Genomic DNA, 18,306 nt, shown 5'->3' on the forward strand with positions numbered 1-18,306 from the left:
AAGACTTATTTGTCTTGATTAATAGAAACTTACACAAGTGCATGGAGATGTCTTCTAGCAGAGGAGCTGTTGGTTCTTTGTAGAATAGGAGTTATCAGGCATATAGGGTGTTAAACCTAGGTCTCTTTTCGAGACACAGCTACAACCGACATCCTAGATCAACAGGATCTGCTGTGCAAGGCCTTTATAGCTGGTGCAAATGGGCTGGAAAGAGTTAGGAGCAAAACTTATATTCCCAAGATTTAATAAAAAGGGAATGTGGGAGAAATAAAATAAAAAGGCTGCTTAGCCTTCATCTGCAGCACATGGGGCAGAAAAGACAAGAGGAAAGTCTCAAAACTGGTGATTAAAGAGGAACAGGGGTCTTGGAATTGCTTGTCTAGTCACAGGTTGTAACCTGTTCAACAAGTGTTTTCCGCTTTAAATTCTCCTGGCTGGCAACCAAAAATCCTAATTTTGGGACAAGTTGCATTGTGTAGGTTAGACACAGCTCTTTGTTGTCTTTGTAACGGTGTCAGCAGCCATGGTAGTTCTCTGTCAGCTGGATATTGCTCCTTTGGAGTCTTTGAGGACTCCAAGGGCTGAGTCCTCAAATAGTCTCTGTCTCTCTCTCTCTTTTTGTTTCATTTTTCTCTCTTTCTTTCTGGGCATTTTCTCTGGTGGCTCTCAGGCTCCTGGGGTTAACTACCGGCATGTGGAGAGGACTGTGCAGCAGGGCCCCCAACTTGGCTGAGGCCTTTTTGTTTCTGGAACACAAACAACCCGTAACTCGCAGTTTGCAATAATCTCAGTGTGTATCTATTTACATAGCTGTTTAGTCCACAAACGTTTCTCATGAAGGCGCTTTCCAAAATATGTTGAGTACATCAGGCAATTGCTATGCATTTCTCCAGCTTTGGGATTCCTTTCTGAAGCAAATTTAAACTCTCAAATCCAAGCTAACCAGCAGTCCTGGAAGTATTTGGAGTTCTAAAAATAAGCATTTTCTAGCCAGCAACCAAGGGAAAGGTAGAGATTGTAGAGAGAGTGAACAAGATGTATGGTTAAGTGATGGTCGTGACTTGTGCTTTGCCAAGCAGAGACAGGTCAAATGATTTAGCTGGAAAGCAAAACCCAGCTCCGATTGGCAAAAACTTGCCACGGCGATTCCCGCCTCCTCGTCTCCGCTGTCACTCCGAGTATGTCCTCGGAGCACCTCACAGCGCAGGATGGGGCCGCGCTGGGTGGCCAGTCGGTTCTGCAGGAAGAGGTGAGTGAGCTGCCAGGCTGCTGCCCTCGGCAGGGCTGACGGGAGGGACTGGGGGTGCTGGGGGTGCCAGCCTCTCCCTGCCTCAGTTTCCCTTGCAACAAAAAATAGCAGCTTCAAAGCCAGCCCATGGGGCGACGGGGAGGTGAACGGGCTGAGATGTGACTGGGCAGGACGATGCCCAGCAGCAGGGTGACACGGAGGAGGGCGCCGGGGCTGAGGTTGCAGGAGGTGTCGCGGTGGGGAAGCGAGTGCCCTGGCACGAGGGCTGCGCGGAAAGGAAGGTGCATGGGAAAGAGGGGTCTGCGCCGAGGGGGCGCGGAGGGGAAGGTGCCGGGAGGGGAAGGTGCCAAGAGGAGGGTGCCCGGAGGAGAAGGTGCCCGGAGGAGGGTACCGGGAGGGGATGGAGCCAGGAGGAGGGTACCGGGAGGGGATGGAGCCAGGAGGAGGGTACCGGGAGGGGATGGAGCCAGGAGGAGGGTGCCCGGAGGAGGGTGCCCGGAGGAGGCTCCGCGCCCGGCCCCGCCGCTCTCGGCTCGCGGCCCCGGCGGGCGCGGAGCGGAGCTGTCCGCGGCGGCCGGTGCTGAAGTCGCCGCCGCCCCGCGCAGCTGCCATGGGAGCCCCGGGGCGCTCGCGGCGGCGGCGGCGGAGAGCGGAGCGGCCGGGCTGAGGGACCGGGCTCCCTCCGGGAAAGGTAACGGGGCCCGGCCGGGGGGACACGCGCTGCCCCGAGGGGACACGCGCTGCCCCGGCCGCATGTCCCCAGCATCTCCGGGCACAGCGGGGATGCTGCCCCGAGCAGCCCTAGCCCTGGGAGGGATGTCCTGCCCCTCAGCCTCTCCGCACCCGGGAGCAAGTCCCAGGTAGTCCCAGCCCCGGGTGTGGGGACACGCAGTCCCCCTGCGCAGCCCCAGCACAGGGCACGGGAGGACACGGTCCCCATGAGCATCCCCGGCTGAGTGTGGGACGTGCACTGCTAGCTCTCCCCCGGAGGGGCAGCACGTACCTTGGGGTGGGTTTGGGGGATCAGCAGTCCCAGCCCTGCACGTGTGTCCCTGGTCCCTATGTGGGCATCCATAGGTACTAATGAAAATGTTTAAGTGATTCATCTCACTGAGAGCTTTGGTGTATGTGTGTGTGTGTGCACTTGTGAGGGGACAAGTGCCCTTGTATCCCCTCTGAAAGGGGCTTGCAAGAGGCCTAGGTGGCTAGGACTCTTCTAGCTGGGTAGAGATAGAAAGAAGACTTGCTTAGTACTTAACATATGGGGATGGGCAGCCCCAAAACTCTGAACTCTGCAAAGTGATTTAGAGGTGAGAGACTGAGGGCTGCCTCTCCTCACACTCTGCAATCTGTCCAGCTGCTGAGCAGTCACTCAGCTCCACTCTTCTGCTCCTCTGTGTCTTTGCATGCTTTGCTTAATTTGTTAGGTAGGTGAACAGGCTCCCTGGCTTGTCAGTGTCTGAGCTTCTCCTGTGCTGGGAGTCACAGAAATCAATGCCTGGTATTTGCTGTTGAAAGAGACTGGAGGTCATTCAAGTTTCCAGGCTCATCAGATTTCCTCTCCCTCTCCAAGACAGACTCTGGGCTCGTAGCACGTTGGCTGGAGAAAAGCGACTGCCTGAATCTTTAGAGGAAAAGGGCAAAACCCAACAACCGCATGCGATAAAATGCAAGCTGGTTCAGGTAGACAATAGCTGGTATCTGATCAGGCCGGTCCATCTGTGTCAGCCTCCTCCCACATGCACAGATGCCAGACACGGAGAGCGGATGCGGCTCCCTCTGTTCCAAATGTAAGTTCAGGTTTGATTCTTGCTGTGATCGTGAGCAAAGGCTCTGAGGTGCAGAATAGGAGAGTTCCTGGTAGTGTTCCTCTGGCAGCCGCTGCTTGGGAAACTTCATCTCATTTTGAAGCCTGATTAAATTGAGGGGAAAGGAGCTTTCACAGTCTGTCTCTTCTCAGAACAGAGCCTGAGCAATGGAGCTTAAATCAAATTCAGCAGCAGCTATATATGCCCAAAGACTACGTGGCCAAGCAGTTTGATCCCAAAGGGCTGCGTTCTGCCGGTGAGACGTTCTCCTCTGAACTCCCTCCCAGAGGAGGTAAAGAGCACTTAGTCTTGACTGAATATGGTCAAGTTTCCTGAAAGTTTTTGAGATGCAACAAAACTCTACCAGCCATTCTGGTGAGGAACGCCAGTGAAGGTGTTTGATGTCTGCACGGATGGTTCTGCAGCTTGTAAGTCTCTCCGCTGCCCTTCACAGTGCTAATGAAGGGATATGCAGGCTCCCACTCACCGTCACACTCACCCGAGGGAGTATCTCACAGAGACAGGGGCCCTTTGTGCTGGGGTCCAGCAGACAAGGGGAACAGGAACAGGTTTATACCCTTGTGAGGGCTTCTACAAAGTAGTCAGTGATATACTGTCTTCTCCAACAGAGACCACACATCAAGGGTCAAGACCCACACACATAACCTGAGGCCCTGTGTGGAAAGGTCCAGCACCCTCCAGATCCTGGGGCTCACATAAGTGCACCACCTTCTAAGTTATCTGCAGAGGAAGGGCTTTATGAGCCCCAGAACAACACGGGAAAGTCTTTGATATTTACGCAATGGTTTTTGAACTGATTCTAGTTTCACTTGCCCATGCAGACTGTGTCCAGCTAAGGTAAGTTTACAAGATGTACTTTACGGTTTGCTTTCAGACATAAAAATGGTAGCTCCTCATATTTCTGTAAAACTGATTTATAGCCCGTGTGTCAGTGACATCACCATATCTGTCAGTGAGATGCATTTTTATCATTTTCTCCATTACAATGAGAGATGTGTGTTTTACAAATCGCCCAACCATAAAACTAAGGCCTCCACCAAGTGATATATCAGAAATTCAAGTTCCTCTCCTCCAGATTGCCGTTATTCTTTGCCAGCTTGATTTCACAGGACACTTGTAGCTGCCCTGATGTATTGCGGGATGGAGACCCGCCAGGGATCTGAGGGAAATACAGTCCTGCAGGGCTTGCCAGTTCCCTCCTCCTTTGCTGCGCATGCATTCACTCTGAGGAGCAGGAACAGTTAATTCCAGGCTGTTTACACTGGACCTTGTCTTGTCTGCTTGTCCCCAGTGCAGCTGTGTGACCGACTCCCTCTCATTTCTCTTCCTTTCTCAGTAGGCTCTGTATTCTCAATCCATCTATGTTTTGGCCATTCCTCCAGAAACCGTGCAGACAGTGGCCTCAAAAAGGAGGAAATTAAGCTCAAACTCTTTTTCCTTCCTTGTGATGGAGAAATATGAGAAAACTTTTCTGATAATCTCAGTGTAAAAGGCCTTGGTTCTTAAGAATGAAAGTTCAGAAACAAACTGGCATTGCAGGAATGAGAAAGGATGAAAGAATGAATGAAGAAAGGATGGAATGGTTATTAAGGAGAGATTTTTAGGGGGAAGATTGCTAAGAGCATTTGTTTTTAGTGTATTTTTAACAGTTTGAGCAATTTTCCATCAATTCAGGTCCACTTGTGTACTTCTGTCTAAGCCTTAGATCCTAATGGGATACAAGTCCCAGTTATTTTGCTAGTGATGGTCATAATGATGTATGTGATGTTGCTTTATACTGGAGAATTACACCGATTAACACCTTTTCTCATATGTGCTTCCATATCAAATCCTGAGGGCTAGCAGCATCTTCTGCCCTGGCTGTAAATAGCTGGAGTTTCAGTTCCCTGTGAAGCAGACCCTGTCTCGTTTTGCATAACAAGGCTGGAAAAATCCCTAAGATAATCAGCCGTGGTGGTCACTTTACTGATGTGAAAGGTTGTGGCCATGAAGCTCTTTTGTGCTGGAAAACCCCGACAGAAGTGGTTGCATCATCTGGCTGTGCCTGTTTGTCCTGGCGATGACTGTGTGGTCCTACAGACAGACTCCAGCCCCGGGCAGGAGGATGGGCCGATTCGAGATAGTGCAGTATTTCTTTCACATTAAGAAAAAGCAATAAATCATTGGTGAAAGGAGGAAAATTTACATGTCCCTTAGAGCCTTTTTGATTTAGTAGGATGGTGTAAATGGAGCTTAGTTTGAGATCAAAATTTCATCAGGCTGCCTAGCTAGTAACCCGGGCAAAATGCATCTCAAGGATGTGGGAGTTTGCCAGCAGCCCAAAGGCTTTGGCTGTGTCAGCTGTAGAGACAGCACCAAAATCTGGCTTGCTGTTGAGCCTTCTGCCTTCAACGTGTAACGTCTCCATCCGCAGCACGTGGTCCTGGACAGCTTGGTGGACCAGCTCCCCACCTTTGCTCTTCACTAGAGCAGGAGGAACCATAAGGGGAGGCCAGAAGTTCAGCACAGTGAAATGAGAATGTGAAAGAGCATTGCAGCACTCATTAACTAAATTAACCAGCATCTACCTACCTGGCCTAGCAAGAGCTCTGTCAAACTCATGGTGTCGGGCACCAGTCCAATGGGAATAATCTAATCATAAAACCATTTGATTGCTTAGCATCAGATACTAGACATAGTCCCAATTGCTTGTGCTCAGTGAACGTACATGAGCTGTAAATCCTCCGTTGCCTGTGTGCCAGGCTAACCCAAGAAAGCCATGAAGCAGGCTGGGAAACCCCCGTCCGTCGGTGTTTGGCTGCTTGGGCCAGTAACACAGAGGATGAAGAGCTATTGGCAGGATCTCTTGGCAATTTAGCGCCGATTAGTGCTTTAAAATCCTTTTACACTCGAAGATAATTTACTTCTTACTTGAAGTAATTAGCTCCATCTGTCTGAATGCAGCTTCGGATGAGGTGGGCATTTTTGCCTGGGTACAGATGACAATTTGTCGTTGCTCTGCTTGTGAAATCCAGTGCCAGCGGTGCTCACGGAAGGAAACGCTCCATCCCCAGGGCTGCCAGCGCATTAGGTAGGAGCGGGTGGAAACAGAGCGGTTAAAAGTCAGCTAGTGAAGCAGTTGTGCCCTGTAGTAGAGGTGCAGCCCAAGCAAGGAGCTGTGGAATTCGTACTTGAAGCCTCCATGGGGTTAATGCACGTCTGGATCTGCTCTACTCTTTGCATATTGTCCCCTTCTTCCTCATTTACTGCCACTGTCATCCTGGCAGACTTGGACGCAGTGACACTTCTCATTCCTAGCCCTTCTCCTCCAAACAAGGTGTTCCCATACAAGCACTGGGCAGCAATCCCAAATGAAGGGACGAGTTTCTCAGCTGTGTCATTGTCCCCTGCTGTTAAAGGGCATGTGGGGGGAGCCGTGCAGGGAGTATTATCTTTATTCCCATAGTGTGCAGGTAGGGACCTGAGCGAAAGCAGCAGGAGTGATGCATGCACTAAACACCCTGGGAAGTGAGGAAGCAGCTCCTGAAAGATATAATTACACCATTATTTTCGCTTGCCCCCTCTCCTTTTTTCTTCACCTGAACAAAATATTTTTCCATTTATTTGTTATCAGTGAATATACTGGAAGGCACCTGCCGTTCTGCTCTACTACCCTCTATTAACTTCCTAAGCACTTGAGAACCTTGGGCTCAGCTGCATGAAATAGCAGTGAAACTAATTAGGCTGATAAAACTCAATGATTTAGTCAGGCACCCCAAGAAAAGGAATGACTTTTTACTTTTTTTTGTTGTTGTTATATTCATGATCACTCTCGAGTTCTTTGCTGCCTGCCCTGCCAGCACATGGATCAGAATTAGTTACAGTCAAAGGAAAAAGGTGCCAGCCAGAAGCGGTGACGGTTCCTTTCCCTCCCCAGCTGTGGGGTCTCGGGGGTCTCAGCTTGATTTAAGTCCTCTTGTCTGCACGGCTCCTCTCGCACATGCAGGTCATGTCTCACAGCAGAGATAATTCACTGAGTCCTGAACAACCTCGGCCACATCACAGGGACTGCTTGGGTAAAATCTGCTAATGTGGCTGTCCCCACGCTCCCCATGTCCATACAGTCCCAGTCATAGCTAGCTCATCAAGAGGTTTTCACCGTTTCTGTACTACCTGTGTGACAGATCAAACCCTTCCAGGATGTCTTGGTGTCCTTCAGCACCTGCCAATGCAGGAAGGAGGCTGAGGTGTGTGAGGGCAGTGGGCACTGCTGAAAATGGAGCCTTCAGCCCTGAGCAGCCGGTCCCACAGCCGAGCACGCAGGGCCTGCTGCACTCAGCATATGGCCAAGACTCGCAAAGAAAATTTACATCCAAAAAGGCTGCTGCTAATCAGTATAATCTGTAATAAAAGAAGCAGTAATCAAGTGAGATTACCAGCCTGATCCTGTTACCAGCCCCCTGCACGGACAGTCATTTCAGTGCTACACTCAGCATTAATTAAACACAGTGGTGTGGTGACAGGCGCCGCTGGCTCCGCACAGGCCTTCCTGGGAAGCCCAGGGCTCCTCACGTGGCCCAAATTCACTCTTGCTTGTATTTGTACCTTGCTTTGCAGATGGGAAATGCGTCCGACGCCTCAGTGTTCGTCTCCACCTTATCAGAGAGAGAAGACCTGATTTTTGGCACGCTCTATTTAGTCTTTGGTAAGAAAAGAGAGCCTCCCTGGCAGAAGCCTTTTGCTGTCACTGGTGCTTCCACACACGTGTGTAGTGTTAGCAGACTAACCACACTGGTCTTTCCCATGTTAGCCCTCCCTGCATTAGCAGAAAGTGTCACCTTGCCAAAGTTGGTGACTACATTCCCCTTCTCACAGGGACTGCAAGGGCTATTCCTATTTTTAAAATCTGGAATGGTGAAGAACAGCTTTCAGTGACTCTGCTGTAACCCCCATAGCAGCCAGCTGATGTGGGACAGACTGGGACTCTCCGTTGGCATTGCCAGTTTCATGACTACTGAAGATGATTTGAAAGTCCCACTGGCCCTTACATTCAGCAGAAGATGCTGGTGACTGTCCTGTGATTTGAAGTTTTCGGCATCTGAAAGACAGCAGGCAAAAACAGAGGACTTAGGAAGTGGCCTAAGAAGGCCTAACCGCTGTCCATGTGGGCCAGAGGTAAATGATGGGCAGGGAGAAGCCTTCTAAGCTCCAGGCAATTGTGTCCCAAATGCCAGGAGATTCTTTCAGTCCAGACTAGCAGGGAAAAGAAAGGACCCAAAGGACTCCTTGTCTCTGGGTGCCAGGGCCGGGAAGGGTGTCCTGCTGTGGTTTTGCAGTGCTCAGTGTGTAACCCCAGGGCAGACCATCTCCCCGTGCAGCTGCAGCCCTGCAGAGGAGCCCGTGGGCTGGCACGGACGGGCAGCAGAGCTGGTGCACAGCTCATTGCATGTGTGAGCGCCCCGAGGCCGCCGGGCACGCGAGGAGCCCGAGGCGAGCGCTGCCCCGAGAGGCCCCGCATCTCCTGGCACTCACAGTGTCCTGGAGGCACCTACAGCTGCTAGGGGATGATCAAGCTATTAAAACATATGTCATACAGATGTGAACCAGCAAGCAGACCAGCTCTGTGGGAGAATTTCTCATGAGGCTGGAAATGAGGTCGAACATCTCAGATCTCTGCCCTCCAGCGACTCTGAAGCCATGCAGTGGGCCAGGTCCTGCGTTTATGAAAGGAACTTGCCTATTCAGCAGCTTTGGAATCTAATTGCTGCCACAATTTTTAATTCGTAACCTAATACGTTAGGAAGAAACTCTAGTTCTACCTAACCTGTCCCATCAACATCAAAGATTCTTCTTCTGAGGACAGAGAAACCTCTTTTCAATGAAAGTTCAGTTGCATTAAAAAAGGAAAGCAAGCTCTTGTTATAAAATTTTAATCAGCAGTGTTTTTTTAAATACATTAATAGCAAACAAAGAGCCTTCCTTTGTTTAGTCTGGATTTTCCTTGATCTTCATTATGCCTTTCTTCTTGTTTATTTTTTTTGCTGTGATACTGGACAACACAGACTCACACTAGTGACATTGCCAGGAAGAAATTAAATCGTGGACAGGCTCAGCTCCCTGGCCTCACATCAGAGGGACGATGACACAGAGCTCCTGTTATTTATCTAGCTGGAAGGAAGTGGCCCCCTTACCCCTTCCAGCTGGAAGGGTCTGGCTGGATCTGCACCTGGAGGATTTTTCAGCTTCATCCCATCACAACCCTCTTTCCAAATGTCTCTGTAGGATCTCAGGGAGAGGAAAGGATCATGTCCAATTTAGAGCAGCCCCGGATGCACTTAGATGTCTGCGTAGGTCCCAGGGGTGCCTTTTGGCAAACTCTGCAATGCCAAAATCTGGAGCCTCTTTCCATACTCACAGCAGCTCTGGGGTTTGCTCCCGGGACAGCTCGAGGAGGTCCTGGCTCCTGCCCTGGCGCTGGTTGTCGGGCACCTCGTGACTGTGTGACAAGGCAAGCAGTGACTGGGGGAAGGAATTAGGGTGCCCTGAGGAAAGTGCCTTGTGGTCTGTGCGTGTCCATCGCCAGGAGTGTCACCGGGAGCCTGGGCTAGCAGGCAAAGCCACCTCCCCGGGCAGCCAGCAGAGCCCCGGGTCTGTCTTTCTGCTCGCTTTCCTGCCAGGTGTCCCCAGCCTGTTGAAAAGGCACCACGTTATAGCAGAGAGGAGCTTTATCGACCATGCATGATGCTCGCATTTACAGATGCCCCAGGAGATGCCTCTTCATGCTTGAGGGTGCCCAGGAACAGCCCTAGCCGTGCGTGTGCCAGCTCTCCTGCGAGACCGCGTCCCAGCTCTGCAGCAAGCCCTAGTCCCTGAGCGGATGGGGAGGGAACGCTTGTTCCCATGGGAATCGGGGTGCCCTCCCGACACCCCGTTCCTCCAGCGGGGTCTCAGCTCATGGCCAGGCCCGGCAGGGGCGCAGGGGGCTGCGCTCCTGCCCACGGGCACTGCTTCCCACTGCCCTTCCGCAGGCCTCGTGTCGCTCTCCGGGAACTCGCTGCTCCTGCTGGTCGCGTATCGGAGGAGATCCATGCTGAAGCCTGCTGAATTCTTCATCGTGAACCTGGCCGTCAGCGACCTGAGCATGACAGTGACCCTGTTCCCCCTGGCCACGTCGTCCTTCTTTGCACACAGGTATCCCGCGGAGAGGTGGTTGTAGCTTGTGCTGGGTGATGGCCCTGGAGATGGTCTAGAGATGGGGAGCACAAGCCCTTGCTGTTGTGTTCAGTGTCTTGGCACATCGTGTCGAGGGAGGCAGCATGAAACCGAACAACTAGAAGTCCCACCTCCCTGTCAGACTTTGGGAAAGTCATTTCCTTCCTCTGTGCTCCATCTTTAAGGGTAGTTTAGCTACCATCCCTGCTACCATCCCTGTTAAAGAGCTTTGCAGATGAGCAACAGGTCAGAAGTACCAACCACAGCTGGGGCTTCCTTGCAGCTGGAAAATCAGTCTGCAAGTTTCATGTGAATCAGCTGCTTTGGGTGGGTTGCCCCGGTGGGCAGGATGCCGGGTCTCAGTGCAGGCACTGCATGGATCGGGGCTGCTCCTGCTCCCAGGGGCTCCATCTGTGTCCGTTGCTGTGATGCTCGGGGAATAACCGGGGAGCACAGTCGGGTGCAGAGCAGCCTGCTCCCCGCCAGGCCGAGCGGCAGCCGGGGCTGGACCCTGCGTTCTCCTGGAGCGGAACCTGCTGCTCGGCTCCCCGCAGAGCCCTGGGGCTGCCGGCGCCCGCCCCGGGCGCGGGGATCGCGGTGCTTCACCGGGGCCCTTGCTCTGCAGGTGGCTCTTCGACCACGTGCTGTGCACGGCCTACGCGTTCTGCGGGGTGCTCTTCGGCCTCTGCAGCCTCTCCAGCCTGGCGGTGCTCAGCACGGTTTGCTGCCTGAAGGTCTGTTACCCAGCGTACGGTAGGTGCTGGGCCCCGTTACCCGACCTGCGCTCAGGCCCCTCTGTTCATGTAACCCTTCCTCCTCCTCCTCCTCAGGTCTCTTCTGGGAGAGCTTTGCCCCTGGGCACCTATTCCTGGTTAACACAGTGGACAGCAGATTCGGAGCCTCCCATCACTTGCATGATCCTCCCCCTCCGCCTGCTAGAGCGTATGGAGACCCAGCTCTGTCCAAGGAGCCTGGGATACAGGCAGGACTCTATAGCTTTGCTCTGGGGTTCAGAAACACCACCCAGAATAGTGTCAAAGCGGTTGTTTTCCTCTTTAGAGAAGTCCCAGCTGCTGTATTAGATGATGATTCAAGCAGGACAAGGCAGATGACAGGGCTTTGAAGGCCCCTCTGCAGATGGACGTGTGCTCAGAGCGCAGCAGACTCCGCTGCTGCTGCTGCTTCGTCCGCAAGGAACAGAGGCCTCTCAGGTACCTGCACACAGTCCCCAGCAGAGCACCAGGAAGAGGGAAGGAAAGATAAAAATCAACGCTGGCTCTTCAAAAGCAGCCCAGATACCAAGGGCTTTTCCCCAGGTGGTTTTGGCTCTCTGGTAATTGCTTTGTTTGAAAGAAACGTTTGCTCCCCTGGATGCCAGAAGTTTTAGCTCTTTATAGGCAGCCTTTTTGTGGCTGGAGGATTTTGCATTTGATGGTGCATGGGCCAGAGAGCAAAAAGGCCTCTTTGCAGCTTGGCTTTGAGGGCAGAGGCTGTGAGGAGGCGGTGGCAGGAGCGGGGAGGCCGCCCTCACGCCGTCCTCCCTCTCCTGCAGGGAACAAGTTCTCGCCGTCGCACGCCGGCGTCCTGCTGCTCTGTGTCTGGGCCTACGCGCTGCTCTTCGCCGCGGCGCCGCTGGCCGAGTGGGGCAGCTACGGGCCCGAGCCCTACGGGACCGCGTGCTGCATCACGTGGAACGCGGCCAGCCGGGAGGCCGTGCTCTACATCCTGGCGCTCTTCATCTTCTGCTACCTCCTGCCCTGCCTCCTCATCCTCGTCTCCTACGCGCTCATCCTGTGGACGGTGCAGGGCTCGCGCAGAGCCGTGCGGCAGCACGTGTCCCCGCGGGGCCCGGCGCAGGCCGTGCACGGCCTGGTCGTGAAGGTGGGTGCACGGGGCCGGCATGGCGGGGGATGCCCGGGGATGGAGCGGATGGGACGGGACGGGGTGTCCAACATGGCCGTCACGTTCCCCTCGGCGCCGCGCGCGGGTGCTGCTGGGCCCAGCGCTAGCGTGGGGGGACCGAGCCCCAACGAGCTCCGTCTGGAGCACACAGGGCCCCCTGCACCCTCGAGGAGTTCTCCAGGTGTCTCTGTCGGTCCCGACGATAATAACACATTTCTCCTCTAAAGCCATCAGTGGAGGAGTTTTCATTTTAAATTACACTGCGAAAGATCATAAAAAGAGCTTTCGTGACTCACTGTTCTCCAGACTATGAGCTAATGCTATAATTTACCAACGATGTGTCAAAAAAGTTGGTACCCTTTAAAAAAGAAAAAAAGAAAAGAAAGAAAACAGCTTGCAAGCCTCGCTTGCTCGAAGGAGACGCTTGTGTCTGGTCGGGAGGTGGGCTCAGCCTGCGCTTTGGGGTGCAGATCACGATGGGGTTTGGGGTGGTGCCAAAGGCTGCTGGTGTCCAACGTGGGCGGCTCCCCAAAGTGTTTCATAGCGAGGCCTCGGGCGCATTGTCCTGGCTGCTGTGTTGTGCTGAGAGGATTCCACAGGGTCCTGATCCCAGAACTGGTTCCCGGTGCCCTAGGCCGCTGCCATCTGCCCTGGTGGGATAGCTCGGGATGCTGTGGGATGCTCACAGCGCCGCTGCCTCCTTCTCTTCCAGCTGAGCGTCGCTGTGTGCCTGGGCTTCCTGGCTGCCTGGACCCCTTACGCCATCGTGGCCCTCTGGGCGGCCCTGGGAGACGCCAGCCGGGTGCCGGCCCTGGCCTTCGTGCTCTCGGCCGCCTTTGCCAAGTCCTCCACGCTCTACAACCCGCTCGTGTACCTGCTCTTCAAGCCCAGCTTCCACAGGTTCCTCTCCAGGGACGCCCCGCGGCTCGGGGCCGTGCTGTGCTGCGGCTGCCCCCGCCGGGACGTCCCGCTGCAGCCGGGGGGCTTCCCCCCGTGCCTCGGCGGCCGCTGCGGCGCCTTCGGCTGCTTCAGCAGCTACCCCAAGTGCCACAACCTCCGCGGGCGCCCCGCGGCACCACGCAGGCCCGTCCTTGGTGGCGGCGCCTGCCAGCCCGGCCTGAGGCGCTCGGTGCAGCTCATGGTGCTGCTCACCAGGCCCAGGCCAGGCCGGGCCGCCACGAGCGCCGCGCACAAAGGGCCGCCCTCCGACATCGCCAGAGACCTTCTCTGAGCGCCCGGAGAGCCCCGCGGCGCCGGGGCCTTGGGCACCGGCTCTGTCCTAGCGGCATATTGGGGAAAAATAACCCAAATGCAACATTTCTCTCATCTATGTATCCCACAGGTCCCAAGCACCTTCTGCAGATTGACATGAGAATTTAAGACCAACTTTGCCTCCCCTTCCAGTCCGGCTCTCTCTATTTGGAGCCGATTATTTGCACTTGCAAAAAAACAGACCCCAGTGCCTGAAATCTGACTAGGGCGCAATTCCTGGCTGCAGTTTCGCTGCCGTTGGCTCTTAAGGCCCTTGGCCTTTGCTTTTCCATCCTGGTGCTCTGATGGCCAAGCACGAGCTTGGTCCTCTACAGGAATGGTGTCTAGCAGGGAGATGGGCCTGGAAGCCCGCAGGGCAATCCCAGCTCCAAAACCAACTCCTATGGCCTCAGCTGACCACCTCCTCTCCCACCTGGGAGTGGGATAACACCATTCAGCTACCTCACTTGGGATTAGGAAGTATTTTTATATACCTCACAAGAGACTACTCTCTGTGTGGGCTGCATTGCCCCGCTCCCTCGGTTGGAGTGCAGCCCCAGTGCAATCCTATTCATCTAAACGGGAGCTTGTCTTTAGAGCAAGGATCTGAGGTTAAAATCATCCCAGTGCAAGTAATGCCAGCCCCCTAGCATGGCTCTGCAGGCAGGGAGTGGCAAAACTGTGGCTGAGCAGCATCCTGGAGAGAGGCCCACAGTCCTGGGGTGGCTCCTGGGGAGCCCGGGGACATCTTGCAGCACCCACACTAGCACACAGGGAGCGAGGGCCAGGAGAGCAGCAAGCAGTTCACTTGCAGGTCATTGAATCACAGAATCCTTAAGGCTGGAAGGGACCTCTCAAGGTCATCTAGTCCAACCCCCTGCACACGCAGGGTCACCTAGAGCACGTAGCACAGGGCTGCGTCCAAGCCGGGTTTGAAGATCTCCAGAGAAGGAGACTCCACAACCTCTCTGGGCAGCCTGTTCCAGGTGTCATTTCAAGATCGGTTCCGAGCTGGGAGATCCAGGACACGAGCTGTGCCCAGCTGGGCAGCGTGGACCATGCCGAGGGCGTGAAGCAGAGCGGGAGGATGAGCTGAGGTGGCTGAATCTCCTGGGGCCGGGCTGGCAGTGGTGGCAACGCTGCAAAACATCATGGGGACCTTGCAGGACTCGTTCTCAGAGCGACGAGCAGACAGCAGCAAGGGAGAACAGTATGTGGGGGGCGAGGTATGCTTTTCAATGCACAGAAAAAGCGCATTTTGGAATGAAATCCTGCCCCAGCCGAGGAGAAGGAAGGTGCCCCAAGGGTGGCATGAGGAAACCGCTGGCCTCTGTGTTGCTGTGGAGTGTTCATCATCCCTCAGAAATGGTACATTTTAGAAATAAATTCACTCATGCCAACCTTGCTGTGAACTCAATCCAGTTCCGTGCTAGCCCAGCAGCTGCGCTCGGGAGCTACCGGGAGCGCTCCCGTCCCCGGGGCCTCGGGGACGAGCGGGCAGGGTCCCCGGGGCAGTGACACTGGGTCACCCTGGGGGAACGGCCTGGGCCTGCAAACCTCTCCTGACAACCAAGGCCCTCTCCCGGCAGCCGCTCCGGCCCGGAGCAGCGCGGCCGACTGCCCCGTGGCACTGAGGAAACAGCCCGGGGAATGTTCCCTTCCCTCTGGGTGGGCACCAAGCGGTGCCACACGGGCAGGGCTGCCCCAGGGCTCGAGGGGCAGGAGGACCAAGGGCTGCTGCCATCTCCTGGGGGCTCTGTGCCCTCAGGGCCTGGTCACCGGCCCGGCCAGGCCTTGTGCCCTGTGGCCTGGCCACGGCCTGCGGGCTCGGGGCAGCCTCCGGGGGGCTCAGAGCCCCTGTCTCCTGTCAGCTAAACAGATACAGTGCCATGGAGCAGACCTAGAAGAGGCAGGAGAGAAGAATCTGCAAGTGCCCTTGGTCCATTAGGATACCCTAGATCACTATTTTTGCTTTTAATTCAATGCAAGAATAGTGATGCTGAGAGCATTTGGAGCAATACAGGGGCTGGAGGGTGGCAGGGGGCTGATGGAGGCCAGGGAGGCCCCTGCCCTTTGCCAGGCAGCCCTGGCAGGGGCTGCAGGTGTCCCCGGGGTGTCCCCAGCCCCGCAGCACCCCCAGCCCAAGCTGGGCCACAGGGCTGATGATCAAAACAATGATCAAATTTCACGTTTCACACCAAACTGGCTGACATACTACAAAAATGACATGTAAAATGCAAGCACCAGAGCATTTCAGGAGCACCTTACCCCTGCAGGAGGGTGGTGAGGATGAGACAACTGCCCAGCCTTATTTCCCTGATATAGCAAGCACATTACACACTTTCTGCAGTGTCAGCGTAGCTGCTTTTTAATAAAACAGTCCCAGGTCCCTTTGGCTTAACTGCCTCCAAATGATTTAATTAATTCTAGCTGCATCAATTAATTGCATTGATTTAATGTACAAACCAGCTTTGGGCCAGCAGCTGCGGAGCGGGCGCTGGGTGACGGTGGCGAGAGGCTGGTGGAGGGACGGGGACAGACTGGGCCACGGGCACCCGCCAGCAGCCTCCTACCCCCGAGGTGCTTCCTGCCTCAGCGACGGGATAAAATAAACCTGTGTCTTGGGGTAGGGTTGTGACTTTAAAAAAAAGTAACGTTTTTGTTGTGATTAAACCACAGAGCTGGAGCTCCAGGAGCTGCTCCCCTTCTCCTCTGGCCTTTGCCATCCGCAGCCACGGCACCTTGTCGCAGGGAATGTGGGACAGGCCAGAAAAGGTGGAAAAACAATTTGTGGGAGGCTTTGTGCTGCCAGCGGTAGGATCCCAAGTTCCCCCTTCCTGTCCTTGGCACAGCTCTGTAGTTGTGGAGAGCAAACCTCAGGATTTGCAGCTGGGCAGCCCATTAATAACATCTGCATTTGTCCATAATTAATAACATCTGTGTTTGGCTTCCTGGTGGGTCTGTATTTAAGAAAGCAGAAAAGTGAAGTTCATGTTACAGTTGCAAAGATTTGCATGCGTTACCAGGCTAGGACAGGGCTGCTGGTGCTTGTGAGGGAGGATTTGAGTTTAAATTTATTTTGCTGAAGTATAAAATGATCTAAAGTAATTTCAAGACAATTCAATAAAGGGAAGGATGAAGTAGTATGCTTAGGAAAGTAAAATTCAGGGAAGAAAATAGGAAATGACTGTCATAGAAAAGTCAAGATATTTATAAGTGAATGTAAAAATCAGTGACCTGTTACAGTATGGATTTCTTCTGTGGTCTCCAAAATATCCAAATAACGCATAATTTATCGAGGGACAACAAATAAGTCTTAACTCCAAATTTTGATAATATATTACACACTTTCTTAAGCTTTAGTATAGTTACTTTTTAAATAAAACAAGCCAGACCAATATAATTGCTTCAAAGTGATTTCATTAATTCTAGCTGTTTGTCAGTTAATTGCTTCACTTTAATATATATGTGTGTGTATATATATATAAATTTCAGCAAACAACTCTCAAAATACCTGTCAATGTATTTTCTCAAATGGCCAGGAGAGGGCAGGAAACTATCAATTTATCTTGAAGGAAGTTACCCCCGTGGTTGTTCTTCAGTAAGACTTTTCATCCTGTTCACAAATCACTGCTTTCACCAGAATAACGAAATAAATTAGTGGCTATTTTGTATCTCAGCATGTGTCAGCTATCCCTAAAACCACTGGAATCACATCTGGAGCACCCAGCCAATGCACACAGAGCCTGTGGGGACAAAGAAGCTCTGAGAAACCTTCCCCACTTCCATCAGCTCCTGGACTGGACAAGAAAACGAGGTTAGAGGAGGTCGGTCCAACACAGTGGCCCCCGTTCCGGCCGGCACATGTGACTTATCTAGCGCAGGACAAGGACGGAAGGGCTGGACAATGCCTGCTTGTCTCCTGCAGATAAACAGCAGGAACACCAGGGAAAACGCTCTGCGGCCCTGGAGCCTCCGGCCTTGACAGCACAGACTGATCTCGCTGGGTGGAATTTGCCCTTCTATCAAAGAAATGTCCTTGCTTGCACTGGACAAGCGTTATTTTAATGCACAATTTAGACACATCCACATTCCACATAGTACTAGAGTTTGGATTTGTGCATCTTAAATGACCAAATCCAGAAGCCTATCGGGACTGATGAGTAACAAAAACGTAATTAAATCTATAGTTACCAAGAAAGAAAGAACGTCTGTGTGATTTTTATATCCATTCTCTTTCCTAAGCAGGAAAGAAGCAGCAATTCTTTTCTGGTCAACACCAGAAATCCAAGTTCATGCCTCACCCAGACTCCCTGCAGCACGTGTTTCAGCTCTGCACAGTTCCATGCTATTGGCACACACAAGGAAGGAGATGTTTTGGGCTGGATTAGCAGAGACGTTCCTTGAAGCACCAGGAAAGAACCAGGAAGAGCAGAGCCCTGTGGAGAGAGGCACTGTTCTGAAAAACTGCTCAGACAACACAGACTTTGGATTCACAAACGTATTCTTAACCTTTTACTAAACTTTTGTAACAAAACCAAACCAAAAATATTATTTTCAGAAACGATTATGTACACACACATGCTTGATTTACACCCGAAATTGCAATATCAAATTTCAACAGTGAAAATGCTACCGAGACAATTAAGACTGGCAGTGTGACAAAACGCCTGCATATGTAACCAAGACAAATGTATAAGAAATAAATACATGTATTTAGGTGTGTGAAGTTTTGAGGGAACTCACTGTGCCACATAGAAAAACTGAAATGAGGCTGATGAAACTGCAGGAGGAAAAAAAACAAACGAGCAGGACAACTTAATGAAAATTGGCACTTTCCCAATCATGAATGCTTCAGCAATGTGCTTGTGACTTCTTGAGAAA

At 52.9% G+C, this 18,306-nt stretch overlaps 1 protein-coding gene across 1 annotated transcript; it reads left to right on the forward strand.

Annotated features, from left to right (window-relative positions):
* The first annotated feature begins 1,180 nt into the window (after window positions 1-1,180).
* Window positions 1,181-13,402, forward strand: LOC104570625 (opsin-5-like). Its single transcript, XM_010217653.2, has 6 exons — window positions 1,181-1,249; window positions 7,675-7,762; window positions 10,086-10,248; window positions 10,895-11,022; window positions 11,822-12,150; window positions 12,884-13,402. Exons 1-6 carry the CDS (start codon window positions 1,181-1,183, stop codon window positions 13,400-13,402), a joined length of 1,296 nt encoding a protein of 431 aa, XP_010215955.2.
* Window positions 13,403-18,306: the final 4,904 nt, after the last annotated feature.

Source organism: Tinamus guttatus, unplaced genomic scaffold (genome assembly GCF_059628265.1).
Source record: "Tinamus guttatus ecotype Peru unplaced genomic scaffold, ASM5962826v1 Tinamus_guttatus_pri_ptg000027l, whole genome shotgun sequence".
Taxonomy (NCBI): Eukaryota; Metazoa; Chordata; class Aves; order Tinamiformes; family Tinamidae; genus Tinamus; species Tinamus guttatus.

Excerpts from the sequence above, each read along its gene's own strand:
- LOC104570625 (XM_010217653.2), top strand. The coding sequence starts at position 1,181 with ATGTCCTCGGAGCACCTCACAGCGCAGGATGGGGCCGCGCTGGGTGGC. Across the intron at positions 7,763-10,085 it reads CACGCTCTATTTAGTCTTTG|GCCTCGTGTCGCTCTCCGGG; the intron begins GTAAGAAAAGAG and ends GCCCTTCCGCAG. Across the intron at positions 11,023-11,821 it reads GGTCTGTTACCCAGCGTACG|GGAACAAGTTCTCGCCGTCG; the intron begins GTAGGTGCTGGG and ends CCTCTCCTGCAG.